This window comes from Egretta garzetta, unplaced genomic scaffold (genome assembly GCF_000687185.1).
Source record: "Egretta garzetta isolate BGI_Z169 unplaced genomic scaffold, ASM68718v1 scaffold223, whole genome shotgun sequence".
Lineage (NCBI taxonomy): Eukaryota > Metazoa > Chordata > Aves > Pelecaniformes > Ardeidae > Egretta > Egretta garzetta.
In genome coordinates, this window is record NW_009259033.1 from 97,596 (window position 1) to 120,438 (window position 22,843).

General features: G+C 43.4%; 1 protein-coding gene across 1 annotated transcript in view; it reads right to left on the bottom strand.

Moving 5' to 3' along the window:
* PRPF6 (pre-mRNA processing factor 6) overlaps positions 1-22,843 on the bottom strand; it is a 34,562-nt gene that overhangs the window by 2,094 nt on the left and 9,625 nt on the right. The window contains exons 3-21 of the mRNA XM_035890369.1: positions 22,165-22,333; positions 21,237-21,355; positions 20,559-20,637; positions 19,441-19,617; positions 18,444-18,599; positions 17,636-17,730; positions 16,756-16,912; positions 16,383-16,545; positions 13,318-13,436; positions 12,442-12,660; positions 10,688-10,810; positions 9,750-9,871; positions 8,463-8,601; positions 7,361-7,480; positions 5,967-6,143; positions 4,975-5,108; positions 4,432-4,523; positions 2,234-2,348; positions 55-181 (exon numbers count right to left, since the gene is read on the bottom strand). Coding sequence (XP_035746262.1) covers positions 55-181; positions 2,234-2,348; positions 4,432-4,523; positions 4,975-5,108; positions 5,967-6,143; positions 7,361-7,480; positions 8,463-8,601; positions 9,750-9,871; positions 10,688-10,810; positions 12,442-12,660; positions 13,318-13,436; positions 16,383-16,545; positions 16,756-16,912; positions 17,636-17,730; positions 18,444-18,599; positions 19,441-19,617; positions 20,559-20,637; positions 21,237-21,355; positions 22,165-22,333 — 2,602 coding nt within the window. The remainder of the gene's footprint in view (positions 1-54; positions 182-2,233; positions 2,349-4,431; positions 4,524-4,974; positions 5,109-5,966; positions 6,144-7,360; positions 7,481-8,462; positions 8,602-9,749; positions 9,872-10,687; positions 10,811-12,441; positions 12,661-13,317; positions 13,437-16,382; positions 16,546-16,755; positions 16,913-17,635; positions 17,731-18,443; positions 18,600-19,440; positions 19,618-20,558; positions 20,638-21,236; positions 21,356-22,164; positions 22,334-22,843) is intronic.

Here is a 22,843-nt window from a genome sequence, read left to right on the forward strand (position 1 = left end):
CACCTGCCGACTGGAGTCACTGCTGCCTTCCCCAGCTCCCAGGCACACGCTCACCTCTGTGCCGTGCTGGAGCTCAAATTTGTAAAAGAAAGCCCAGGCATCCCCCAGGTCAGAGTCGATCTTCACTGTTCGGTGGAACCACTCTCTGGCCTTGGTTATTTTACGCTCGCTCCAGAACAGCCTGTTGAGAACAGCAAAAGTGAGTCGACAAAAAGCCTCTTCAGAGGAACGCGCCAATCTGCAAGCACTCCAACTTGAAAGCTCTACAGAGATTTCAGTTCTTTGCTCTCCCAAGAAGGAAACAGCAGACCCTGTAGGTATCTGCTGACTGTCCTTCCCCTGGGAAGAGATACGAGAGGACCAAAAAGAACATCCAGGGCTTCCTCTCCACTCTCCCCCCGCCCCGTGAAGCGGGTTAACTTAGCCCCGGGAAGAGACAGACACCACGAGACGAGAAGTTAGCGCTCTCCGAGTTCAATCTTTGTTAACTCAGTTGCTTAATTTTGCTGTTCCAGATTTGGTGTAGAAAGAGACAGAATCATATGCCTACATCTACTTCCCCTCCTCCAATTTCTGCAGATTTCAAGTTGATTTTAGCAAACAATTAAATTACTTTTAAAAGCTGAACATCACATGCAGGTTCCTGGAGCCATGGCCCTGTGCGGTCACACGTTCACATCCTGCTCTAGCGGAGCAGAGCTACCTCGTCAGCTCCACTTTACAAGAGAAGGCGAGCACGTAAGCTTCCACGCTCAAAATCCCAGCCTGGCACCCACCCCGACTGCTGCCATTTCACAAAGGTACTCGTGCATTCTGAAATTTCTCCCCAGTAATTAACCAGCTGAGTCAACAGTCTCCCGGTTTCACTCCTTTGCGTTAAAGAGTTCATTTGAGCTAGTAAGGTCTTTATCAAATCAGACGGCCATCCCTCATAAAGAGCTTAGCCAGTCATAAAATTATACAGCTTATGTGATTGTTTTTAAGCCCTATAATACTCTTGATTGTTCCGTGTTAAATAAACTGAGATTTAAGAGCATGAATGGTGATAGCAGAGGCTCAACACCTGCAGGCCGTGGCCATTTTCAGCAGCGCATTTAACCCAAGTTTTTCATGGATGTGTGATGCTATGGCATTACGGTGCCTACATGCACGTCGTGATGGGAGGTGGAAGCTGTTTGTGTTGGGATTAGCTGCTAAACTGTCTGAGGTTGCACCAGAAGGGGCCTGGAAGCAGTTCCCATAAAGCAAAAGTTAACATTTTTCTCACTTGCTGCTAAAGCTGAACAAGTCAGCTGTCATTATCTGGCAGAACCCAGCATTGCAGTCACTGGAGTGTATCCTACAGTTTTCTTTGGCTTATAAAAGAGAGTTGTGAAAGAATTGGGCAACTGTTTGGGCAAAATGCTTCCTGCATTAACCTCTTCTGGTATTCGCAAAGGAAGAAAAGGAAGTCTGTTCCAATCACGACTGCTGTAGAGCCATTTGCACATGAGAGCAGCAAGGCTATGGCGTGAGTCAATTCTGATAGCGGTTTGCCATCACTGGAAGCCTCACAACTCGATCTAGACAAGACAACAATTCCTAGTACACCATCTTCCCATTTCAGAGAAGCAAACTACAGCGTAACTGGGAGTCTGCATTCCAGGAAGGGCCACAACTGAAGAAAACTGATCTAGCAGGATTTCAGGAGGCTAGAAGAATACAACAGCACAGAATTTAGCTCAGGATTTAAAAAAAAATCTGACAAAATCTAGATAGAGAGGAAAAAAAAAAAGAGAGGAAGAACACACAGTCAGCCACATAAAAATTGAAAAATAGGGACAATTTTTGCTGGTTATTTTCACAAATGCTTAAAACGTATCCTAAAAAAAACTTAATCAAGCCCAGTTCATGAAAGCACACTGAAATCCCTTTCAAGGGACACAAAGATAGCAATTTTCAGAGCGCCAATACCCAGCACTGGAAAAGGACTCCGTGTGAACGTATTGTTGTCTGTGCCACTGTCCCGGGCCCACCAGAACTGCTCGAGGGCAGGTTGGCACCCCCTGCTTTGAATCAAGGGAGATATTTGCACAGTTACTAGGAGACAGCTTGAGAGCTGCTGCTTGCTTTGAGGCTTATTAGAGCTGCTGCAGCCAGAATCATATGGTCATGCTCAAGTGCGATGTTTCATGATGGATGCAGCCACACACAGAAAGTGGTATTTTTTACTACATCAAGCGCAGGAACTCACTTGGCCACAGCCAGCAGGACATGTGGGTCATGTTCACACTTCTTGAGAGCATCCACACTCTTGGTCTTTCGTTGCGGTCGCGCTTCAAGGAAAATTGCCTCTGACCACAGGATTCCTTAATCAAGTCAAGTAGGAAGATTGTTTAGCGTTATTTCCAAGATTAACCCTCCCCATCCTGCCATCAGGCCAGCGCTCTCTACCACAAGCAGCACTGCTGTCCCCACCCTGGTGGTTATCCATGCCCCAACCTCATCCCAGGTCAATCTTTCCGCATGGATACTTCATTCAGGACTCTGAATTTTTAGCCACCACGCTGGACCTTCGGTTCTGAATGTCTGTGTGCCATAACCCCGCTGCAGCTTCAGCACTCCCTACACTGGTGTGCGCTAACCCAGAGCCCACGCCTTTCAGATGAGACACTGCAAGCAGTGGGACAGGGGAGGGCAACTCGGCGTTTCAGAAGTGAAAGATATCCATTTGTCTGAATGGGAAACTGCAGTGGCAGAAGTCCCAGACAGGGAAAAGTACACCGTTTGGAAGTGGTTTCAAGGGTGCCAGAGAGCGCCAGAGTCTTATTGATGCTGGCTCTCCACACATACGATGAAGGACACAGCGGGTCCAGGAAAGCCGGGTTTAATCCCTAGTTCCTGTCACTGCCAAAAGCAAGAAAGGAATTATGCTCAGAGGAGCATGAAATCTTCAGTTTCTCCTGTCAGCCAACCATACCTGCTGATCACTTCAAAGCAAAGCCTGAAAGCTCGTGTCTGCCAGGACTCTATCAAAGCGCTCTCGCTTCCCATAAACTGCACCACAGGGATATACACAAGCTTTGATGACTGCAGTGACAGACTGTAGCAGAACTCGTCTCTTCTTGCTCTTTATATGTATCAGGTCAAGCCACATTTGTCAGGCCTCTACTTTCAGGCCTGCTGAGGACACAAGCACCATTATATTTCAATTTTACTCCTTGTGCAGCCTGCCTACATCAGCCATAAGCAACTGGGAATCAATTCAGCAATCGATGGGTGCAAGTCTCTGGTTTACACGACTGTGGGTGTCCAACGAGCTAATTCCCGCAGACTTTTATTCTGGCTTGTAGAGTTTTAAGATAAGAGTTGGAAGCAATTTTATTCAAAAAAAAAAAAAAAAAAAAAAAAAAAAAAAAAGAGATCTTGCTGCCCATTTCCATAGCAACAGGCAGATTCTGTAAAAAATCCTGTGGTGGCAAACACTCATTAAGCATTAGGTCATTCACAAAACAAAGTGGGACTTGGGTGGTATTGTTTTGTCGCATGGTGAGCAGCTTGCAATGAGTTTATCATGTCATAAAAGTCACTTAATTCCCAATTATTTCACTGGGACTTAAGCAGCCGCCAGTTAAACACCTTTCAAAACCTAGCCTGAAGGCAAGCTCAAAAGGCTTACCCTGCAGTAGACTAGTACATTTTGTAGTTATGTGACATCTTCTCTCCAAAGATGTCAACATGTTTAAATAATCAAGCCTTCCCACAATTCTGCCAAAAAATAGGGAAGCGTTATGCACTTTCTCCTCCCATCCCAAGAGGCAAATGTTTCCACTGCTGGTTAGAACCAATTGACTTAACATTATATGTCCTATTAGCCTTTTCTTAAATGAGTTACAATAATCAAAACCCAGGACTGAACATTTATGGTACACGATCCCCTAAGCATGACCGAAATTTGCTGCCAGCACAAGTTATTCAGCACACAGCTAGTAGCGCAACCAGCGCAGGCAAACCAACAACGGGAAGTCTCCTATGGCCAGCTGTACTCCAACGAGACAGGGAAAATCCAATTCTTTTTCCACTAAACTTCCTAACTACAAACACTTGAGAGTCTTTCTTCAGCTTTAAACCTTGGCAGACTTCTACCCGCTTCAGAGAAAAGCCACCCATATCCAAGATGCTTTCCCAGGAAACCTCGGAACAAACTGTGGACAACAGACCCAATAATATACTGGATACCGCAGCGGAAGGGAACGAACGCCAACCTGTGACCTCTCTGGTGCGAGACAGCAGCTGGCATTATTCACAAAGACCCCCAACATTTCATTTGCAGACACCTCTCTAAAACATAGTATCTTGAGACCTGGCCAGAAAGGACATCTGGGAAAAAGACGCCCCTTTATCAACTGGGCAAAACAACCACATTTAAGAAAAAAATGAGATCCAGCTCACCTGAATTGGGGCATTCTTGCAATGCCTTGGCCATCAGAGTATTCGCAATATTCTTTAACCCAGCTCTGTACTCTAATCTCACAGACTCTAACCTGGTAAGGAAGAGACTCAGTGATGATATTTACAACAACATATTCATTATGCGGAAACAAATAGCAAGTCACATGAGGGTCACTGGAAATTGCAAACATCCGCCCATGTTCTGAATGTGTGTAGGTGACTGACATCCTCCCACCATGACCTTTATTCTACAATGGCCTAGATCCAAAACCATGTGAAAAAGAGACTATGGGTTTTCATGCTCTGTGCACTACAACTATTGGTAAAGAAATAACTAGTGCCCAGCTCCTTAGAGTAGCTACATACTAGCCAGGATCAGCAAAGCATTTCTGGTACTCAGAAAAAGCTGTTAGTCTAGAAGAAACTCTAGGATGGGCATGGTTATAAGTTCCAGGTTCAAATGGCTGAGAAGATATAAAATAGCTGGCCTGAAGAATGCATTGGCTTTTTAGCCCAAATTCAGTTCACCTCCACACAACTCACCAGAGATCTGGATTCTTTGGATTCTTGAGGCGAGACTTTTCCAAGATGGCTCTGGCTCTAGTCAACTGCCCAACCTTCTCCTCCAGCCTGGACAGCAAAAGCCACAGGGGTATGGAATGGGGGCACTTTTTCAACTGTTTGAAGAAAAAAAAAATAATATGGCAATATGTACATTTAAAAAAAAAAAAAAATAATACCCCTACAGAAAAGAACTTCCCTCCCTACATCCTCCTGGAGATTTTAGAAGAGAGACAAAGTTAATTAAATCACTCAAATTTCTCCTAGTTAGTCTTACTGCACAGAACAGTTACAGAAGTCAAGTTTCCCCTATACCCAAAATGGCTGATTACATCAACTATGACTGAGCTGTCCCAGTAGCAAGAGAAAGAACACAACTAACTCCCTTAATACATCTACAGTCTGTGCTCCATCTGGAAATGGAGGGCTCTTATCCATAACCAAACCACAGCAAGAGAGTGTGCAGGAAACAGACTGCCTTTGAAGGCCGGAATGTCGTTAGGATATGAGATTGGCAGAAACCTGCTTCCCTATTACTTTCACGGCTGACGAGTTTCAGAAACATTCATACCCAAGGACACCACTTAAGAGAGACAGGAGCGCTCTGTAGGCCACCTCCTTTCACTGTGTGTATCTAAATGCTCGTTAGGAGGCTTTTCTCTTAAGAGTTCTGCTTTCAGTCTTTACAGGTCTTAGAGAATTACTGTGCCATGACTTTTCCTACCAGTGAGGAGTCAAGCATAGAGCAAACTCTCTCAAGCAAGAGAGTGAATTTTGCATATGGATACTGGGTAAGAGACATTCTTGCGGCTTATTTCAAGGTCCTAATTTTTTTGTTCTGTTATTGTTTTAACCAACAACAGAGAAAACAGAAATCATCTCTTCCGTTTGTCTGGGACAGAGCCCTCTCCATTTTGATTCCATGACAGACATCTCTCCACGCCAGAAGCACAAAGCAATAACATACATCTTACCCCTTGGTTATAAGCCTCCCGTGCTTTCTCTACCAGCTCCTTTTGTTCCTCAATTTGTCCCTTCATCATCCACAGTTTGGGGAAGTCCTCGTAGTGCTTCAGGGCTTCCTCACAAAGCTCCTGGGCTGCAGCAATGTTCCCAAGCACCCATTCTAACTTCACAGACTTCATGAAGACCTGGGAACAAACCAGAGCTGTTTTATCACTAGCAGCCATTGAAAACCCATTACTCCACCAATGCAGTGGGTTCCCACTTTCATACATTCATTAGAATGTTATTGATCAGCTACAGTTTAAAGAAAAATAAATAAATAAATGCCAGGGTTAAATAATAGTGGGAACAGATAACAATGAGAAAGGTAAATGCACATATTACAGGAGCTGGAACAGTGCAATCAATCGATATCTCACCTATTAGCATAGCATTGACATTTGTACAATATTTGTACAAAGAAGACAGCTTTAAGGGCACAACCAATTAGCAAATTGGAGCCTGCTTCATCAGCATAATCTGATCTCCTTAGATCCGAGCTACCAAGACCACCTATTCTAACTTATGGCTTCACATTGCAACTGTTACTCTGCTAATCACAAACTGGTACATATACTTTTCTGCCCCCAAATGCCTTTTATTTTAGCTACACATGGCAATTACAGCTGCGAGAAACACATTATAGACCAAAGGCTGTTTCACTCCTCTTTGATCCCTGTCCTCCGTGTTCCCAAACTCCCACACTATGACTTCGCAAGAGGCATCGAGTCTGAGACCAGAGCTTCAGCCCCAGCTGCCAGCCAGAGAGAAGCTCCTGGACTGACAAAAGAAGAGGACAATGTGAAAGATCTAGGATGAAGCACAAATTTGGGGAGGGGAGAAGCAGAGGGGAAAACAAACTCATTTTTCTTTTACTTGGACAAGTTAAAATGGTTCTATATGAACTGAAAATCGACAAAGTTTATCATACCAGAAGTAACTCTAAACAGAAGAGTGCAACTTGAAACAACAAACCCGACCAGAGCTGTCTTTAGCACAGCGAGCATAAGTGAGTCTTCTGTGAAAGTATTTTCTGTCTCTCTTTTCCAAGACATGTTTTTATGCAACACGAACATTATACAAACAGCTGTAAACTGGGAATTTCCTGACTTTTGCCATTTGTGTAAAAAAAACTGAAACCCTTCACTTGATCTTAGCCTTTTTTTCCCATCATGCCGTGATTTTGTGTCGCAATTCGCTGGAGAAGCGCTGCAGCAAAGCGGCCACATGCCTGCAAAAGGCAATGGCAGGGAGCCATCTGGTCAATCACCGAGGCCGCAGAACTGAAGGAACTCCTCCTTCCGCCTCAACTCCCCCGTGGCCCAGAGAGGTCTCAGCCTCTCCACCCTTCACACATCCTTACCCTTGCAGTAGGGGCACTGCTTCGAGCTTTTGCCAGCAGCCTCCTTGCTCTTTCATATTCATTGTTTTCTGACTCGAGCTTCACGGCAGCCAGCCAGATCTCCTCGCTGTTGGGGTTGGCCTGCAAGAACATAAAATGACAGACAAATGCACACAGTGAATCAACAGCAGATTTAATCCTTCGTTTGATCCAGATTAAAATTGAAATCAGAGCTTTGTCAATCCGCACTAGCATTTTTTTTTTTCAGTTCAAGCTCCTCCCAATCTTCTTTGACCTTTGAAGTTTATAGAAATTCTCCAGAACAGATGCGCAACACAAAGATATGTGCCAGTTTAGAAGTTGGATGCTTCTCAGTTGTTGAAAAGCATTAATGCTTGATCTTCTGAACTTTCAGTTTAAATACTGAAAAGATCACAGGGTCTGCCACAACGAGACCCTAATTTTATTATCCCCGAGCAAAAGAACTGAAGCTTGAATTCCCAACTGAGGTCTGTGAACACTCCTCCAATAAAAGTTGTCTGAGTGGCAACCACGTCGAAGTCTTCAGCACGGTAACAAAAAGCACCAAGAACAAATTTAGGAAGTAAATATCTTTTACCTTCCATCTCAGGACCTGTCAGTTGGTTTTGCTATCGCTTAGTTTTCAAGCCTCAATTCCCGGTGTTAGAATTGTATCGCTCTGCCCATCTTTGTTTCAGCATCCAGCAGACAATTCCCTTCGTTGTGCTGTGGATTAGTGGATCTGGTCCAAGCCATAAGTAACGCAGTAACCTCATTAACCAGGGCAGACCACTACCCTTTATACTGAGGAACACAAGGGGATTCTGACCCATGACTGTGGTTGGTGGGAGCGACAGTAGTAAAATTAATGGTTTGTGAACTCGGAACCTGGTGTGGTACTAGTAAAAGAGTAGTAATACACTCTTGCTTCCAGCTTGCCGCTATTTTACAGGAGAACATTTTGCCACATAAAAGAATCAAAGAACAGCAGAAGCCCCCACCATTTTGAAAGGCAGCAGAAAGCAGGTGTTGACAGAAAAAGCCTACTCTGTGTTCTTTTCCGGTTGTACTTAACACCATCACACAAGTCTAACATACCCACCTGGAAAGCCAGGGCCAAAATGCTTCTGGCTGCTGGCACATCTCCTGCCAGCCACTTCGATTTGGCTCCCATGAGCCAGAGCACTTCTGCTTTGGGACAGTGAGCAACAGCTCTCTGCAAAAGAGCCTCCAAGGATTCTCTGAGACAAGAAAGAGCAAGTTACAGTCACTCAAAATACTGCCAAAGGCAAGCTCTCACACACACCATTTCCACTATCACTCAATGTTATAAATATTGTTGCAAAGTCCAAAGTTGTAAACCTTGAGAAGTTGTTTCATAACAAGGAAAGGGTGGGGTCTTTTTTCACAAGGGTTCTGAAATCAGCACTCCACAAACGGCTCATTGTTCAGACACCTTTGTTTGATAGCCTCTGCGGAAAGACCTTGCACACAAACAGCTCATTTGTCTTGGAAAGAGCCATTCTTCTTAACAAACCCTAGTAGGAACTGAGACAGGAAGCTTTTCAGAATTATTAGATGAAGCTGGCTTGATCTTACTGCATTTTTTTTTTCCTCATCTGAAGAATACACTTTTCAGGTAGAACAAGGGGCTTTAAATAGACAGCCACCACTGAGAAACATGGGAGAACAACATCAAAAGCAAAGACATACTTGTTCTAAAAAAAATAAGGCCTGAACAAGGCAGAACTTGGCATCTGCAGTCACTTTCACACAACAGCCTTGTTGGCTTTAATAAGGCTGATTCCACAGGCGTAAGCGGTCTGCTGCATAGATTCTTTGCCTCATTCTAAACTTCAGGCAGAAAGTTTCAGATGTGTAAAGCTTTACAAATAAACTTCAAAATAAGGGGCCCGAACTGTGACAGCATATCGCCAATCCTAACACAGAATGCGATACACGTTCACAGTATGTTCACTCAGAAAATGCCAGAGATGCTCGGACAACTTCAGTGACGAAGTAGTTTATCTACAAAAATTAAATTAAACACATGCTGTATTTCTAGGTGATTTGTATTCCCAAATTTTTCTAGAAATGCTTTCTCAAGGATGACTGTCCCTACCTTGCCTATTCATAGCTATTTTAACCAAGTAATCCCTATTGCCAGAAAGCTTTTTATGACTTCATAAAAACCAAAGACGTTCCGACCACGACAATAACAAGGAAGGTCAAACCCACAAACAACGCCAGCAAGTTTCCGCTAGTTGAACTAACTCTGCGCGTGCAACACACCTCTTCAGGGATCATCTTGTAGCTTTTCTTCCTCCCCCATCTACCACCCTGTAACAACGAAGAACCCCTCCACCCAAGGATCATGCAGCACACATACCTCGTTCCATGGTTCTTTTCAAAGTACGCTGCTCGCAGCCACACACTCTTCTTGCTCGGGAAAACTTGCAAGGCATAGGCATAAATCGCTCGGGCACACTCCAGAGCATTATGTGCAACACACTAAGGAAAAACAGATCAGAATTAAGCCGGTTTAGGGTTGCACTGAAATCAAGTGTAAGAAAGAATTACTCATCCATAATTCAACACAGAACTCTAACTCAGAGTAATACGTGAATCAGGGCGTTACATGGAACAGAACAGGTACTATCAGCTTTTTATAAGGATGCAGGGAAGAAATTTTCAAGTGTCCCTCTATCAGAGCCTTTCACTGGAACTGACACACAAGCTAGCTTGAAAAATTAGCAAGGCATCGTAAATGCTCTTGTGTTTGCACTTTGTTTTTTTTACAGGCAAACCTATAAGCGCCAGAGCATATGCCCCCCTACTGCTGTAAACCCAATTCAAGGCCAGTGACGTGGACATTTCTCATGCTGAAATATAATTTAGCTTTTAGTGCATGTTCAAACTACTCCCCTAGAGCAAAGAAAGCCTGGTAAAACTTTTACCCACTCCCCTGTCAGTTTTAGATTAACTCTTGAGCTGCAATGTTTGTGCCATGAAACTCAGCTCCCAGTTCCTTTAACCAGACCTCAACCTGTTGATATCACACACACACAAAACCCAAACCAAAAGCCCCAGCAACCAATCTATCACAATAGCAGCTTTTTGCTTAGTAAAAATTCAAATCTGAAAAAGCTCTATGATAGAATAACCTGCCAAGAGGCAGACTGGCCAAATGCAGGTAAATGTTGTGGGAGTTGCATCTACTTCCACCAATTAAATAAGTCATTTCCCAGGCTCCAGTTCCATTTCCTCCAATTAAAAAACAAACAAAAAACCCCAACCAAAAAATCAAAAAACCACAGCTGGACATACACTGTCTGCGTCTTCCATCCAGGTATGTTTCCGATCTTCTTCCTCAATCCCAATCCCAATCACAGCTCGCATGATTGCCTGGCACGTGGCCACACTCCCAGCTTTATCACATTCCTCGGCATCCTAGAAACAAGAGTAAAGCCCTGCTCATTTTGAGAAATCGGCGCAAGAACTTAAGATTCCACAACAGCAACTCCTCATGAGCAAACACAGAGACATTGTGGGTCACTGCCACATTAAAAATATCTTATTACTCAAACGTATCTTGACACTAACCAGTGAGCCTACACCCACAAGGAAGGTGCTGTAGTTGTACACGGAATCAACCAGAAGTTGGTTAAGAAACAGAGCATGTCAACTGTGCCCACTGAAAAGGAATAAGTGTGACAAAGTGTGACCTCTCCAGCCTGAAAAGTCTCCTCTTACAGCTCCACTGACCTGCCCTGGGCTGGGCCAAGCAGGGGCCTGGCCAATAAAAAAACTACAAGAATTTAAGAAGGCAGAATCCTAATGTCAAAACTACTGATGTCCCTTCAGCTTTGGGCTGATTCTTAAGTCTCAATAAGAGCTGAGCAATAACTGCATTTAAAATGAATACACCCTCAACCATGTTAAGTTAAAGGTGCAAAGGCTCTCTCACCAGAGCATATGTGAAGTTTTCTGGCATAGAAAGCTTTCAGAAAGCCAAGCGTGTCTTGCTTAAACTTGTTAAAAAGGCCTCTGATCAGATAACAGAAACGGAACAGTCCTGGTACTGAAAAGGAACTCGAGAAGACAATGATGCAGAGGCTGTGGTGGTGGGTTTTTTTTAAACAGAAGTTGAAACTAACCTTTAATTGTTTTACTGCTGTAAAGAAAGTTGTAATTCTTTTAGATGTTAACAAGGATATCCGTTTAATATGGAATACTTTGTTCATTATCAATACTCTTTTAAGCAGCGTGCCAAGAACATTTTGCTGCCTTGACCTGCTGTAAGCGATTTTAGTAGTAAACTGGTTTAAAGACTTATGCTTAAAGAAAGTACATATTCCGGAGGAAAGAGGTTCTTTTAACCTGAACATCAAGCCATTTAGATGGCAATAGCCTTTGAAGTGTCTTACTAACTCAAGAAAAATTAAGCACCACAGCTTTTGAATGGGACCAAAACCCTGGAAACCCCTACAACATTTTGCTGCTTTTCTAGTACAGAACATGAAAAATACGACCTGGGATGAACCTCCACAGAGGTTGCATTTTGTAAACATCATCATACACCCCAGTTCCACGTGTCAGCTGTGACTGCTTTGCGCAGCCTCAGGACCACAAGCCAATAAAGCACTAACAGAGTATCCCTTGCCTGCTGCACATGCAGTATTTGTACTGACTTCTCACAACACTATCTGACAAAAGCTCCTTTGGCAAACAGATACCTTTTAAGCCAAAAGAGATATACGTAAAACATACATAAATCCTTCACTGGAGGCTTAAAGCCTCTGTCCTACTTAAGGCAGCAGCTGCTTCAGCTGGTTATCTTCCAAGACAGAAGGAAACCAAACATTCCTCAGCTCAACGCACACAACGTTACCCCAGAGTATCACCTAACTACGGCCTTGGCTCTCCTCAGCTTTTTAGTCTCACCTCCTGTATTTTCATGGGGATCTCCACTGATAAGCCTAGTGCAAAATTACTCTATCCTACAGTATCTTGCATCAATAGCCTTCAAAACAGAACTCGAAAAGTTCATCCGGGTCTCTTAACCAAAACCAAGCAAATACCTGTATCCATTGCTCTCTGTTGATTTCCACACCGTTAGCCCTAAGAGATGTGATGGCTCTGTCAATGATTTTCTCCACCATCTGGGTGTTTCCATTGGCTTCCTCCAGTTTGGCAGCAGTAATCCAGATGTGACGATCCGTTGGAATATTCTCACGGGCTTTGTTAAGGACTTTACGAGCATTCTCATATGTCTCCAGCCTTGCCAGCGCAAGCCACAGCTGCAGAGTAACAAAAGATGTATTTTAGATTAGAACAAGGAGATGACAACACTGCCGTACGGCAGGTTTGGCCCAAAAAGATAAGCAGCTTTATGCTGTTTGCTACTAGTTGGCAATTGTCCTCAAGTAGCATAAGCAGGCTGCAGAATACCAATGGGGAAATAGTAGAAACAGAGTCTGTAAAGCTCAGTCCTAATCACCTCAAGATATCCTCTCCGTTTGCTGGGCTGCTGCACTCGTATTTTCTGTCTGCATCACCTTTTAAACAGCTGAATATTAGCTCTCTGATTCAGCGTTCCAGAAATGAGCAACTTTATTTTAGATTCCCCAGGCTACATGTATGCTTGTTTTCACAACTGTCAAGGCACTAAACATGAATGTGAACATGGCTAATTGGCTACAGCAGGCACAGCAGTACACTGGCATAACTAACGCAACAATTACACAGGAAAATGAGGCATAATGACCACCAGACAATTAACTCTGGGGGAAAAAAAAAAAAAAAAAGCAGAGTCCACTACTCATCACATCCTTCTCACTGTGGCATAAAGTGCGCAGCAGAAAACTCATACACTCTGCCTTTTGTTTTCAAAGCTCTACTGCCAACCTAAAGTGGTGTGTAGAGGGTTGCTTTATTCCACTTTTTAAAAAACTTACTTCAACGCTAGTCGGACAGCACTCCACAGCCCGACTCAGCATGATCCTGGCATCCTCGGGTTCTTCCAGCTCCACGGCTGCTTTCCACAAACGCACCGAGTTTGGAACATGCTCAAGGGCTAGAGGCACAAAACAATTATGTCAATCATGACAAAGTAGTTCACCAAAGAGAACTGTATTTTTTAAAGATGATACATTAAAGGCTTTGTCCTACTACAGGTGAAATTTCCTGAAAGGGAGAAGGGAGGGAGCTGTACTTATATTTGCTTCAACAATGAGAACTTAAAATTGCAAAATAAAAAAAACTTATTTAGCAATTTTCCTTGGAAACAGCTTTTGGAGAAACAAGGGTTTTTTTCCCCTGTACAAGCTGGAATTGCATCCTCTTCAGTAAAACACCTCCAGGCTCAGCAAATGAGTATACGTAGGATCCTCAAAAGTGGGTAGCCTAATCATGCTGGGTCTCCCTTCATAAAAAAGGACCATCTTCAATACTAACTAATAACACAACCTTGCTCCTTAGATGTTGAAACTGTCCCTTCACAATTTAATTTTCCCGTAGGCATCTCCTGACAGTTTAATGGATCCCAGTTTAGCTTCCCAAAAAATTACTGGCCCGCTATGCAAAAACAAAACAGGAGGATGCATAAAAGCTTAAAGGTATTGCTGACGCTAACACCCTAAGCTACTGAATCCAGCGTTCTTTCAGCAATCCAGTATGGGCTCCATCTAATTAAGAGTCATTGAGCCTGCCTTAATCTTGTCCAAGAGTCAGCTACTGCTGGTAGAAACCGCATTCTCTGCGGACTGTCCCCATGCGCTGTCTGAAACATTAAAGTCTAAACAGCAGCTCTTCTCAGTCTGTCTCTTCATAACCTTGTATCTTAACGACACATTGAGAAACTAAAGGGTTTGGGGTTTTTTTTTTAGCTTTTTGTCACTACAACTTACATCACAGATTACTAGTGTTAGCTGCATTGCAGTAGCAGTTTCATTGCTTCCGTGGTGATTGTACCCAAACATGCTATAGCATCGGAGGAGTGAGCGCATCCTTCTTCAATAAAGTGAGCGTAATTGCAGGACCACAGAAACGGGTGGGAAGAAGCATCTAAACCCACTTTGAACCTAGCTAGGCTTCTAGGCCAGGCTGTTCCTTTAAGCACTGCTGCAAAGGCAGGAGCACGCTGCTGAGCCTCAACTTAAATCACATCCCAGCTCTACAGAAATACACAGAGCATTTACAAGCAGCATGCACTGGGGATTCGGGCATTAACTGTTTCTCCTCAAGTCTGCAGCAGCAAGAGATTTTTCTGAAGAATTTAAGTGAATAACATCAGCCTGCAAGAGCCGAAAGCATCACTCAGCAGGACAGAACGTGTTTTTATAGATAGAGCATTCGATTTTTACACCTCAGGATGCATTTTAAACACTCAGCTTGCTGGCTCTCCAGTCAGAGAGGGGCTTTAAAAGCTCCCCGGGTTCTGCTGGATGGTAGGAATGCACACAGCCAACAGACGAGAGAAACACATTATGAAAGATCACACTTCAGTGGCATTACCTGGCAGCCAGTCTTTTTTATTTTAGGAGAGGTAACGGGTTAAACTGCCACTTATCTTAAGGCTGTACCTACAAACAGCTCCAAGCATCACATTACTCATGTTCCTTAGGCAGCAGAGGAGCACTGTGAAGCTCTTAACGGGCAGAAATTGAAAAGAGAATGATACATCGTGTTCTATTCCACTAACAGCTTTGTGTCAGAGATTAAGTAGGTGGTTTCAAAAACCAAAGCGAGATGTTTTTCTCTTCACAAATACAACGTTTAAAGCAAAGCTCAGTATTTAATGCGTAAGTCACTGCTTTCACACAAGATGCTCTCCTACCAGAGCTGGACTCAGAAATCTAATTCTGCTCACATAAAAGTGTTTTTCTGTTCAGCATCTACTATTGCTCTGGAGAAGGACACACAGTGTCACAGGAGCGATGCTTTACCGCGCACTGCACTGCTTACCCAATGAAAATTTTTTAAAAAAAAGCTACTGAATAGTTAATATCTGAACTCTTAGGACTTCAAAACCAGGAACCTTTAAGTGCCTTCCATCCATACGCAGTAAGAGGTCATTTCACCAGAGATGTGCAATTTTACACGCAATAGTGAGAGGCAGGAGGCAATTTACTTCCTTTAAAGCCAAGCCATTCAATACTACAATGATTTGGTAAATGTATTAAACCCAAACCCTTTTCCCTGTCTAGGTTAAAGCCAGGAGATATAACTGACACAATTCAATAGTCGTGAAGGATCTAACCTCTACTGATACAGGCACAGTAACTTACAGTAATCAGAGAATCAATACTATGAACCTGTTGAGGAAGACCTGGGTTCAGGACAACACAACAAACTGCCATTACAGAGATCACTGTTTGGAAAAGACAGCAATTCCACAAAAGAGGAAAACCTCCAAGTGCAATGCAACAGAAGATGTAAGGTTTTAGGTAAGCACCACAAAAGCTGTTTGTCAAGAACACAGAACTTGGTACAGTAAATAAAGCAAACCCCAAGGCCCCCCAGGCTCAACGAGATGAGAACCCTGAGGCCTCTCAACCTCCTCCACCAGGAATTGCTGTGGTCTCTAACAGATTACAGACAAGTTGGAACCCAAACACAAAGTCCAGCATTTACCAAAATGTATCACAAGGTGACACTTAAAACACCCTTTTCTCCTTAGAGCATCATTTTTTAATTGCTTTCATCCACCTATCTAACTGCGATCAAGTTGGAATTGGCTTTGGTAAGCGAAAAGTCATTTTGCAATTGCTCAGTAACAGCAGCCTTCTGCTGAAAGACAGTTTACAAACTCTTAAACAACTCTACTTTTTGGCTCAGCAGCAGCAAGTTCCACCATTCAGGCACACATTACTAACAACCGGATTTTCACCAAGGATCCCAAAAAAAAAAAACAACAAAAAAAAAAACCACTTAAACTTATGGACACATCTTGAACAACCTACAATGCAATTCAAACAGAAGGAGGCTCAGACTTTGTTCCCTGACCCTGCGGAACTCTCACCTTTCCTAAGGACACGTTTCTTTGCACGGATATCTGTCTCCAGCTCGGCGGCTCTTATATAGATTCGGACAGACTGTGGAAGGTGGCGGACAGCTTGGGCCACAACAGCTTTGGCTGTATCCCCAGGCTGAAGCCGAGCAGCTTCTAACCAGACATCTTCACTCTGCAGGAAAAAGAAACAATCTTTCTCTACATCAAAAAGAAGAATTTAAAATGAGAGCTTCTAGCTAAATGTGTTCTTTTAATACTGCAGATAGTGAAGCTGTATCAGATATAGCCTGACACAAGCTTAACAGAGAGATGCTGCTGCTCGTAACTACAACCTGTTCCTACTGTCCTGCAAGGATTAGGAGGGAAGCAAAGCAATTCTGACCTTGGGGCACATCTCTGTTCCTTTCATGATGAGGTTTCGAGCCACTTGGAGTTTGCCAGTCACCTCCTCCAGTCGGGCTGACGCTATCCAGGCTGGCGGATGATGAGGATTGGTCTCTCGTACAGATTTCAGGAGCAAACGGGCTTTCTTGATATCACTAAAGGAAAAGGAAAGACAGGCAGGAAAATTTTCAGCACGCTAGCAAACAATTCTCCTGGATCAGCTTTACAGTCAGTTCTTGACAGCCACACTCAGAAGCACAGTAACTGTGACCTAAAATGTTTCCACACTGGTGACAGAAGTTACATACTACCAAAACAAGCTTACAAATACACACTACCACAGCGAGATCACAGTGAAAACCAGTTAAGTATTTAAGTAAGGTTTTTAGGAATTACAGCTGGGCACTTGCAGTCAGAAGCTGATAAGCACAAGCGTTGATTTAAGTCAAGTATTAGCATCGACATTCGCATGTATCGCTTTGACTTAAACGGCAACTCTTTATGAAGCAAGTGTCAAAAGAGTTAAGAGTTTTTCAGAAGTGGTCGAACAAGCCTAAATTAGCAGTACACAGGTACAATTAACCAGGTTATTTCCTGGCTGGCAGGCAGGCACGCTCTGCCATCACTCCAGTGTGTTAGTCCAGGGATAGAATAGAAACAATCCTCACAGTTGATGCACCCAGGTCAGATGCTAAATGTATCAGTTGAAAGACTAAACCAAATCTCATGTTAAAGAGAATTCATCCTCAAAAACTCACCTAGCATCTTTTACAAATCAAACGCTAGCTGAAAGCCACCCGCTCAGACAGATTTCCATTTATACGCAGGATCACAGCCACTACTAAGAGGATAAATCAGTTAATCCTTCTTAAACTTACTTGATATCTCCTCCGTGCGTGGGAATCATCGAATTCAAGTCTGTCAAATATCCTTTCGGGTCCACTACAGTCTGGCCACTCACAGAGTCCGACACCTGGGAAAGTCAAGTCAGCGCTACTGAAATGACCATTTCTAGCCCCACAGTCTGCCTGCACACATTAAAGACTGGAAAAACCACTGCATCTATACAAGAAACCTAGACAGTCATCTGTCACCAAAACCAAGGAAGGAGGAAAACACAAAGCCTTGCTTATTGGCTTTTTTCCCCACTTCTAAAATACACAATTTGAACGTTAAAAATTTAGTACCACTGAAAATCCAGAAAACAAGCAGCTTGGCTTTCAGTCACCAGCAGGTCTTGCAGCCTTGCCAGCTAGAGCCCACCTCTTTAGTTTAAACCAGATTTAGATGGAAAAATCAATGAAAAAAGAACAGATGTCAAACAACAATTTAAGAGGAGTATTTTTCAGCATTTTGTCCCGCATCCCTAGAAAGCCTAGAAGATATGCTTCCCTTGGTACCACTGCCAGTGCTGTTTGCCTGAAGTCCACCTCTGGTACAACTGTTCTCCGCCTGTTCTCCCATACACACCAAGACTTCCAGGGACAAACTGTTATTTCTCAGGAAATTCTATCAGCGCAGAGGGCACGAGATTTGGGGAGGAGGAGTACAAAGTTATTTCACAGCTGAGCTGTTCCTTCTAACACCCAAGAGAATGAAAGATTTGTCTAAAACTAGGTCTTAAATAGCAGCACACCACCAACCCCAGGTGTACCTGTGATAGATCCTGCCTTCCAGCATCCTTACCTGGCTTAACCTCATATCCATCAAGGTGTTCCTGGCTTGGCCAATCTTCCTCATATCCAATTCGCCTGTCCCAGGTGTCATTAAGCCTGGTGTCATTCCTCCTGGGTATGGAGTATTCAAGCCCCCTGGATACGGAGTATTCAATCCTCCAAATTGCTAAAAAGAAGAGCAAGAGAAATACATTCCTAAAATCTCTTCTGAGACTTCAAAAATAATTGAGGCTGTTGGCTGATCTGCTGGTCTCCAGTGGCTACAGGACAGAGATGACAAAACCCCATAGGTACTTCTGAAACAGCGGCTCCCCTGAATCACAGAACATTTCTCATACAGGTTTTGCAAATCTGTAGGTAATTACTCAAGTTCAGTCAAGTCAGTGAAATAAGTAACGAGAAAGTGAAAAGAATTTGAGCACAAGCATCTAAACCTAGCACATTTAAACAAGGATAAGTACAAAGAAGTCCCATGGACATCTGCTGCCAGTTCAGGGGCAGTCAGCTTCTCCTGTAACTGTACAACCACAGTAGCCTGCGGGCACATAGTAACAAGCTAAATTAGTTCATTTTCAGCTGACCTTAAGGCAAATAATTTTTAATACAACTGCTCCAGGGTACTGAACTTTATTTTCTGTCAATTTTTGGAAAATGTTGTTGTAACAGAAACAGGTGTTGGTTATGCTCATCAAAACTCATTATCACCATTCCTCAGCCAGAGAAAAGGAAAAGAAACACTTTCTTCCATTTTCAACACAAGAACCAATCTTCCCCTGTCTATCCCTGAGCTTTCTCTGGCAGTCGGTATGTACTGAAAGGCTCTGGCAAGCACAGGAATTTAACATCCAGCAATTCCCTTGACAGACTCACAAACTACACCAAGTGTTTTGGTCAAGCATCTTCCTCCCCGCCCCTCACCAAATCCCACTAATGAACACCCAGTTTAACCCTCGTCTCTAATTATACAGTACGGATTGCATCTTCGTCAGGTTTGCTTGCGTACTCACCGTTTGGCGTGGGTCCACGGAAGTGTGATTCTCCCCTGACTGTAAATGCTTTGCAAAGAAGCTGTCGGGTACAGGAGTCAGCTTCTCGTAACGAGGATTCCTCTGGCGCTTGTTCCTGGCATCACCAACTTCTGGAATACTCAGCCACTCTTCTTCTGTGACCTCTGCTAGCTTCCGCTGTTCAAACAGTTGTTGTCATCGTTATTTGCTGTAGAAATTTGTTCTTTTTAACTGCTCTAATTCCTTAATAGGTTTTTTTTTCTTGAAAGAATTCAAGATCAATTAAACACTTGAAGTTCAACGGTCAGTTTTTTTCTAAGCCAACGTACAAAAGAATTAGATGCATTTAATTAGAATTTGGTTTTAGTCCAGACTGAGATTCCAAATCAATTTTGTTATTTAACTCAGTGCTACAAATATTCAGATTAATCTCAGTGCCTGCAGCATTGAGTGGTTTCTTACTAATCATTACACAATAGCTTAAACAATACATTTTACGTAAAAAGAAGATAGAGTCAGGAGATCCTGCTCAACTGCTAGTCCACCGCCAACAAGTTATCAGTCCCTCAAAGACAGAAGTGTAGCACCTTCTCAAGAACTGACATGAAGCCACGATAAAGCACAAAACAAAAGCCTGGTATCAAAACTTGCATGAATTTCACTACCTTGTGAAATGCAAGAGAAGCGCTCAACAGGCAGAATCACTGTATTCTCCCATATCCCTACAAAGGAGCTTATAAACACCCACTTCCACCAGCTGAGTGCAACTCCGAATGCTGCCGTCGGTAGCGACAACGTTGCTTTATCACTTATGGCAGATTCCATCACTGCCTGGGTTTAAATCAGCACTACCAATTACATTGTCTGTAACCATGCAGCTCCAACTGACTGAAAATTAAACTGCAGGTATTCAAACCAGGAAGAGCTGCCACACCACCAGCTGCCAGCTTCGTGGTCGTTCACTTGTTTTTCCAACAGAAAGGAATTTGAATCTGGAGAACAACAAAGTACTTGTTTGCTAACACACAAAAGCTGAACAAATAAATGCAGAACATACATCTATTGCCCACATCTCAGGAAGATAAAAATCACATTTCAGGCAACATTTTTTCTCTTACTTTCAGGTCTGAGAACTGCTGCTGAATTTTGGGTCGTTCCATACGGTATTTTTCTATTTCCTCTTTTTCTCGTTGTTCCCTTAGGAAAAGGAGTACTGAGATTATGTTCAAAGTAACACGTGGCAAGTCTTTAAACAGTGTTGATATTACAGAAAAATGTGTTTGATCAGAGCTAAGGTATAATCCCCCCCCCCTCCACTTTTCCCAAGCTTAGATTATCAACATAACAGAGATGTCTCATCAAATAAGACAGCATTATAGTGTAAAAACAGGTGTCTCCAACCAAGTGAACTTCAGTCTTTAACATCCTCTTACCTGTAGACTTTTCTAACAATTTCCAGTGTGCTGTGCAGCACGTGACGTGTCAAAACCAGTCACTCGGCATCTCCCCACAACATCTTAATGAACTACAGCAGACCTTAATTAACTACAGCAAAGTAATTCACCCACATCAACTCTCAGAGCAAGCTGTGCAAAATACCCATTGTCCTTAAAACTGGGGGCCACAGGGTCAAAGGTACAGCATTAAAACAAAAAAAAAAGGGGGGCGTATGCTTCTGCAAACGTACCCAGGAGACAAGGACAAAACCTGAACTGGAAAATGGAAGAGGTAGAGGAAACCTCTAAAGCACAAACTAACTGGAAAACACTCCATGCCAGCACTGTCATTTATCCTACCTTCTTTCTTTTCTGCGTTCATCCATCCTCTTATCCAAAGCTGCATAAATAGCATCTGCTTCCTCATCGTCTTTTTCATAGGGACCGCTTGAGAACAGGCTCCCAGCATACCCATTGAACTAAGAATTTGGGGGGGGTGGAAGAGGAAAAAAAAAAAAAAAAGCAGTATCGTCAGTTTAAAGCTCCTGTTATGTTCCTGCTACAGCCAACAGTTACCCAGAACAACGAAAATGCACAAGCAGGCCATTTCTAACAACACTGCATCAGACTAACACATCCCTAAATAGAAGCAGCCTTCTCCTACCACCCCTAGTGTTTATTCTCCACCACCATTTCAAAAGCAAAACTCCTTCAAAATCTCTTCTCTTTCAAAATTACATCTATTAAGCAGTAAATGAGATCCCAGGATAGAAAGGCTATTTTCTTCCATTAACCACTCTTTGTTTTTTTAAACCACTGAAAGCAAACAACACCACCACCACAGCATTTAACTAACCAAAGTGGGATTTAAACAGAAGAGACTACACAGGCCACGTAAAGTCAAATATATGTCAGAGCATAGAAGCTTAGATATCATTTGTGCAGGAGAATACAAAATGTATCTCCCAAAATACTTAAACTAATATTTTATTTATGGATCTCTTCCCAAGACTCTCAGGGCTCTGTATAGATAATTAGGCCACAATACATGGACCAACGCCACAACAAAAATCTGCAAGCACCGTGCCATTATGCATAACGAGGTCTCAATTTAAAAAAAAAAAAAAGAAAAAGGAAAAAAGGAAGTGCTGCTAGCAAGCTACAGGAAATTCCAGCCTTGAAACCTCAGCTAATGTGGGGTTTTTCATAGCAAGAGAGCAGGGAGCTAAAGACTCCTCTTCCCCTTGGGGAAAAACATCTCCAGGATGATGAAAAAAAATCTCATCACCTCATCATAATTGGTGTCGTTCAAATCTTCATCATCATCATCAGCTGTCTGATTCTTTTTCATTTGATCCCCAACAGTTCTCTTCCCCGGCGGAGCATGGCGATCATCCACAGGGTCGTTGGCATCACGCGCAGGGCCAATATCAGAACGGGTGGTGAAGCCTGTGGCTCTGTGTCGACAAACCAGTAGCAGCTATTTAGCACACTGCAACCCCACTGTTTGTTACAGAGTCAGTCTAACAAAATTATTCCTTATAACAGACCAGAAAACCATCATTCTTTTGCAAGAACAGCATCAGCCAGTCCCCATCCCTACCGTTCATAAAGCCTGGGGGGAAAAAAAGTGTCCTCTTATAGGGAGAACTTTACCCACAAAGACACTGCAATCACCCGGCTCACCCGTTCTACCCTCCACCTCGTACCAAGGCATGCTTGCTCGTCTGAACAGTGCTTCTCGGTTAGACACAGTAATAAAGCAGACCCCACGGGCTGTAAGGCACCAGGGGGTGGGGGCCTGGGCGAGCGGGGCACATCAGAACCCCCCTGTCCCGCCCGTCAGGATTCCCCAGGGCACAGTGGATGGAATCACCCCGGTGTAAGGGCACCAATAAATCAGGGCAGGAGAAGCATAGCTCACCCCCAGCAAAGGGCACCTCCCGGGGCCCACCCCCACCCCCCCC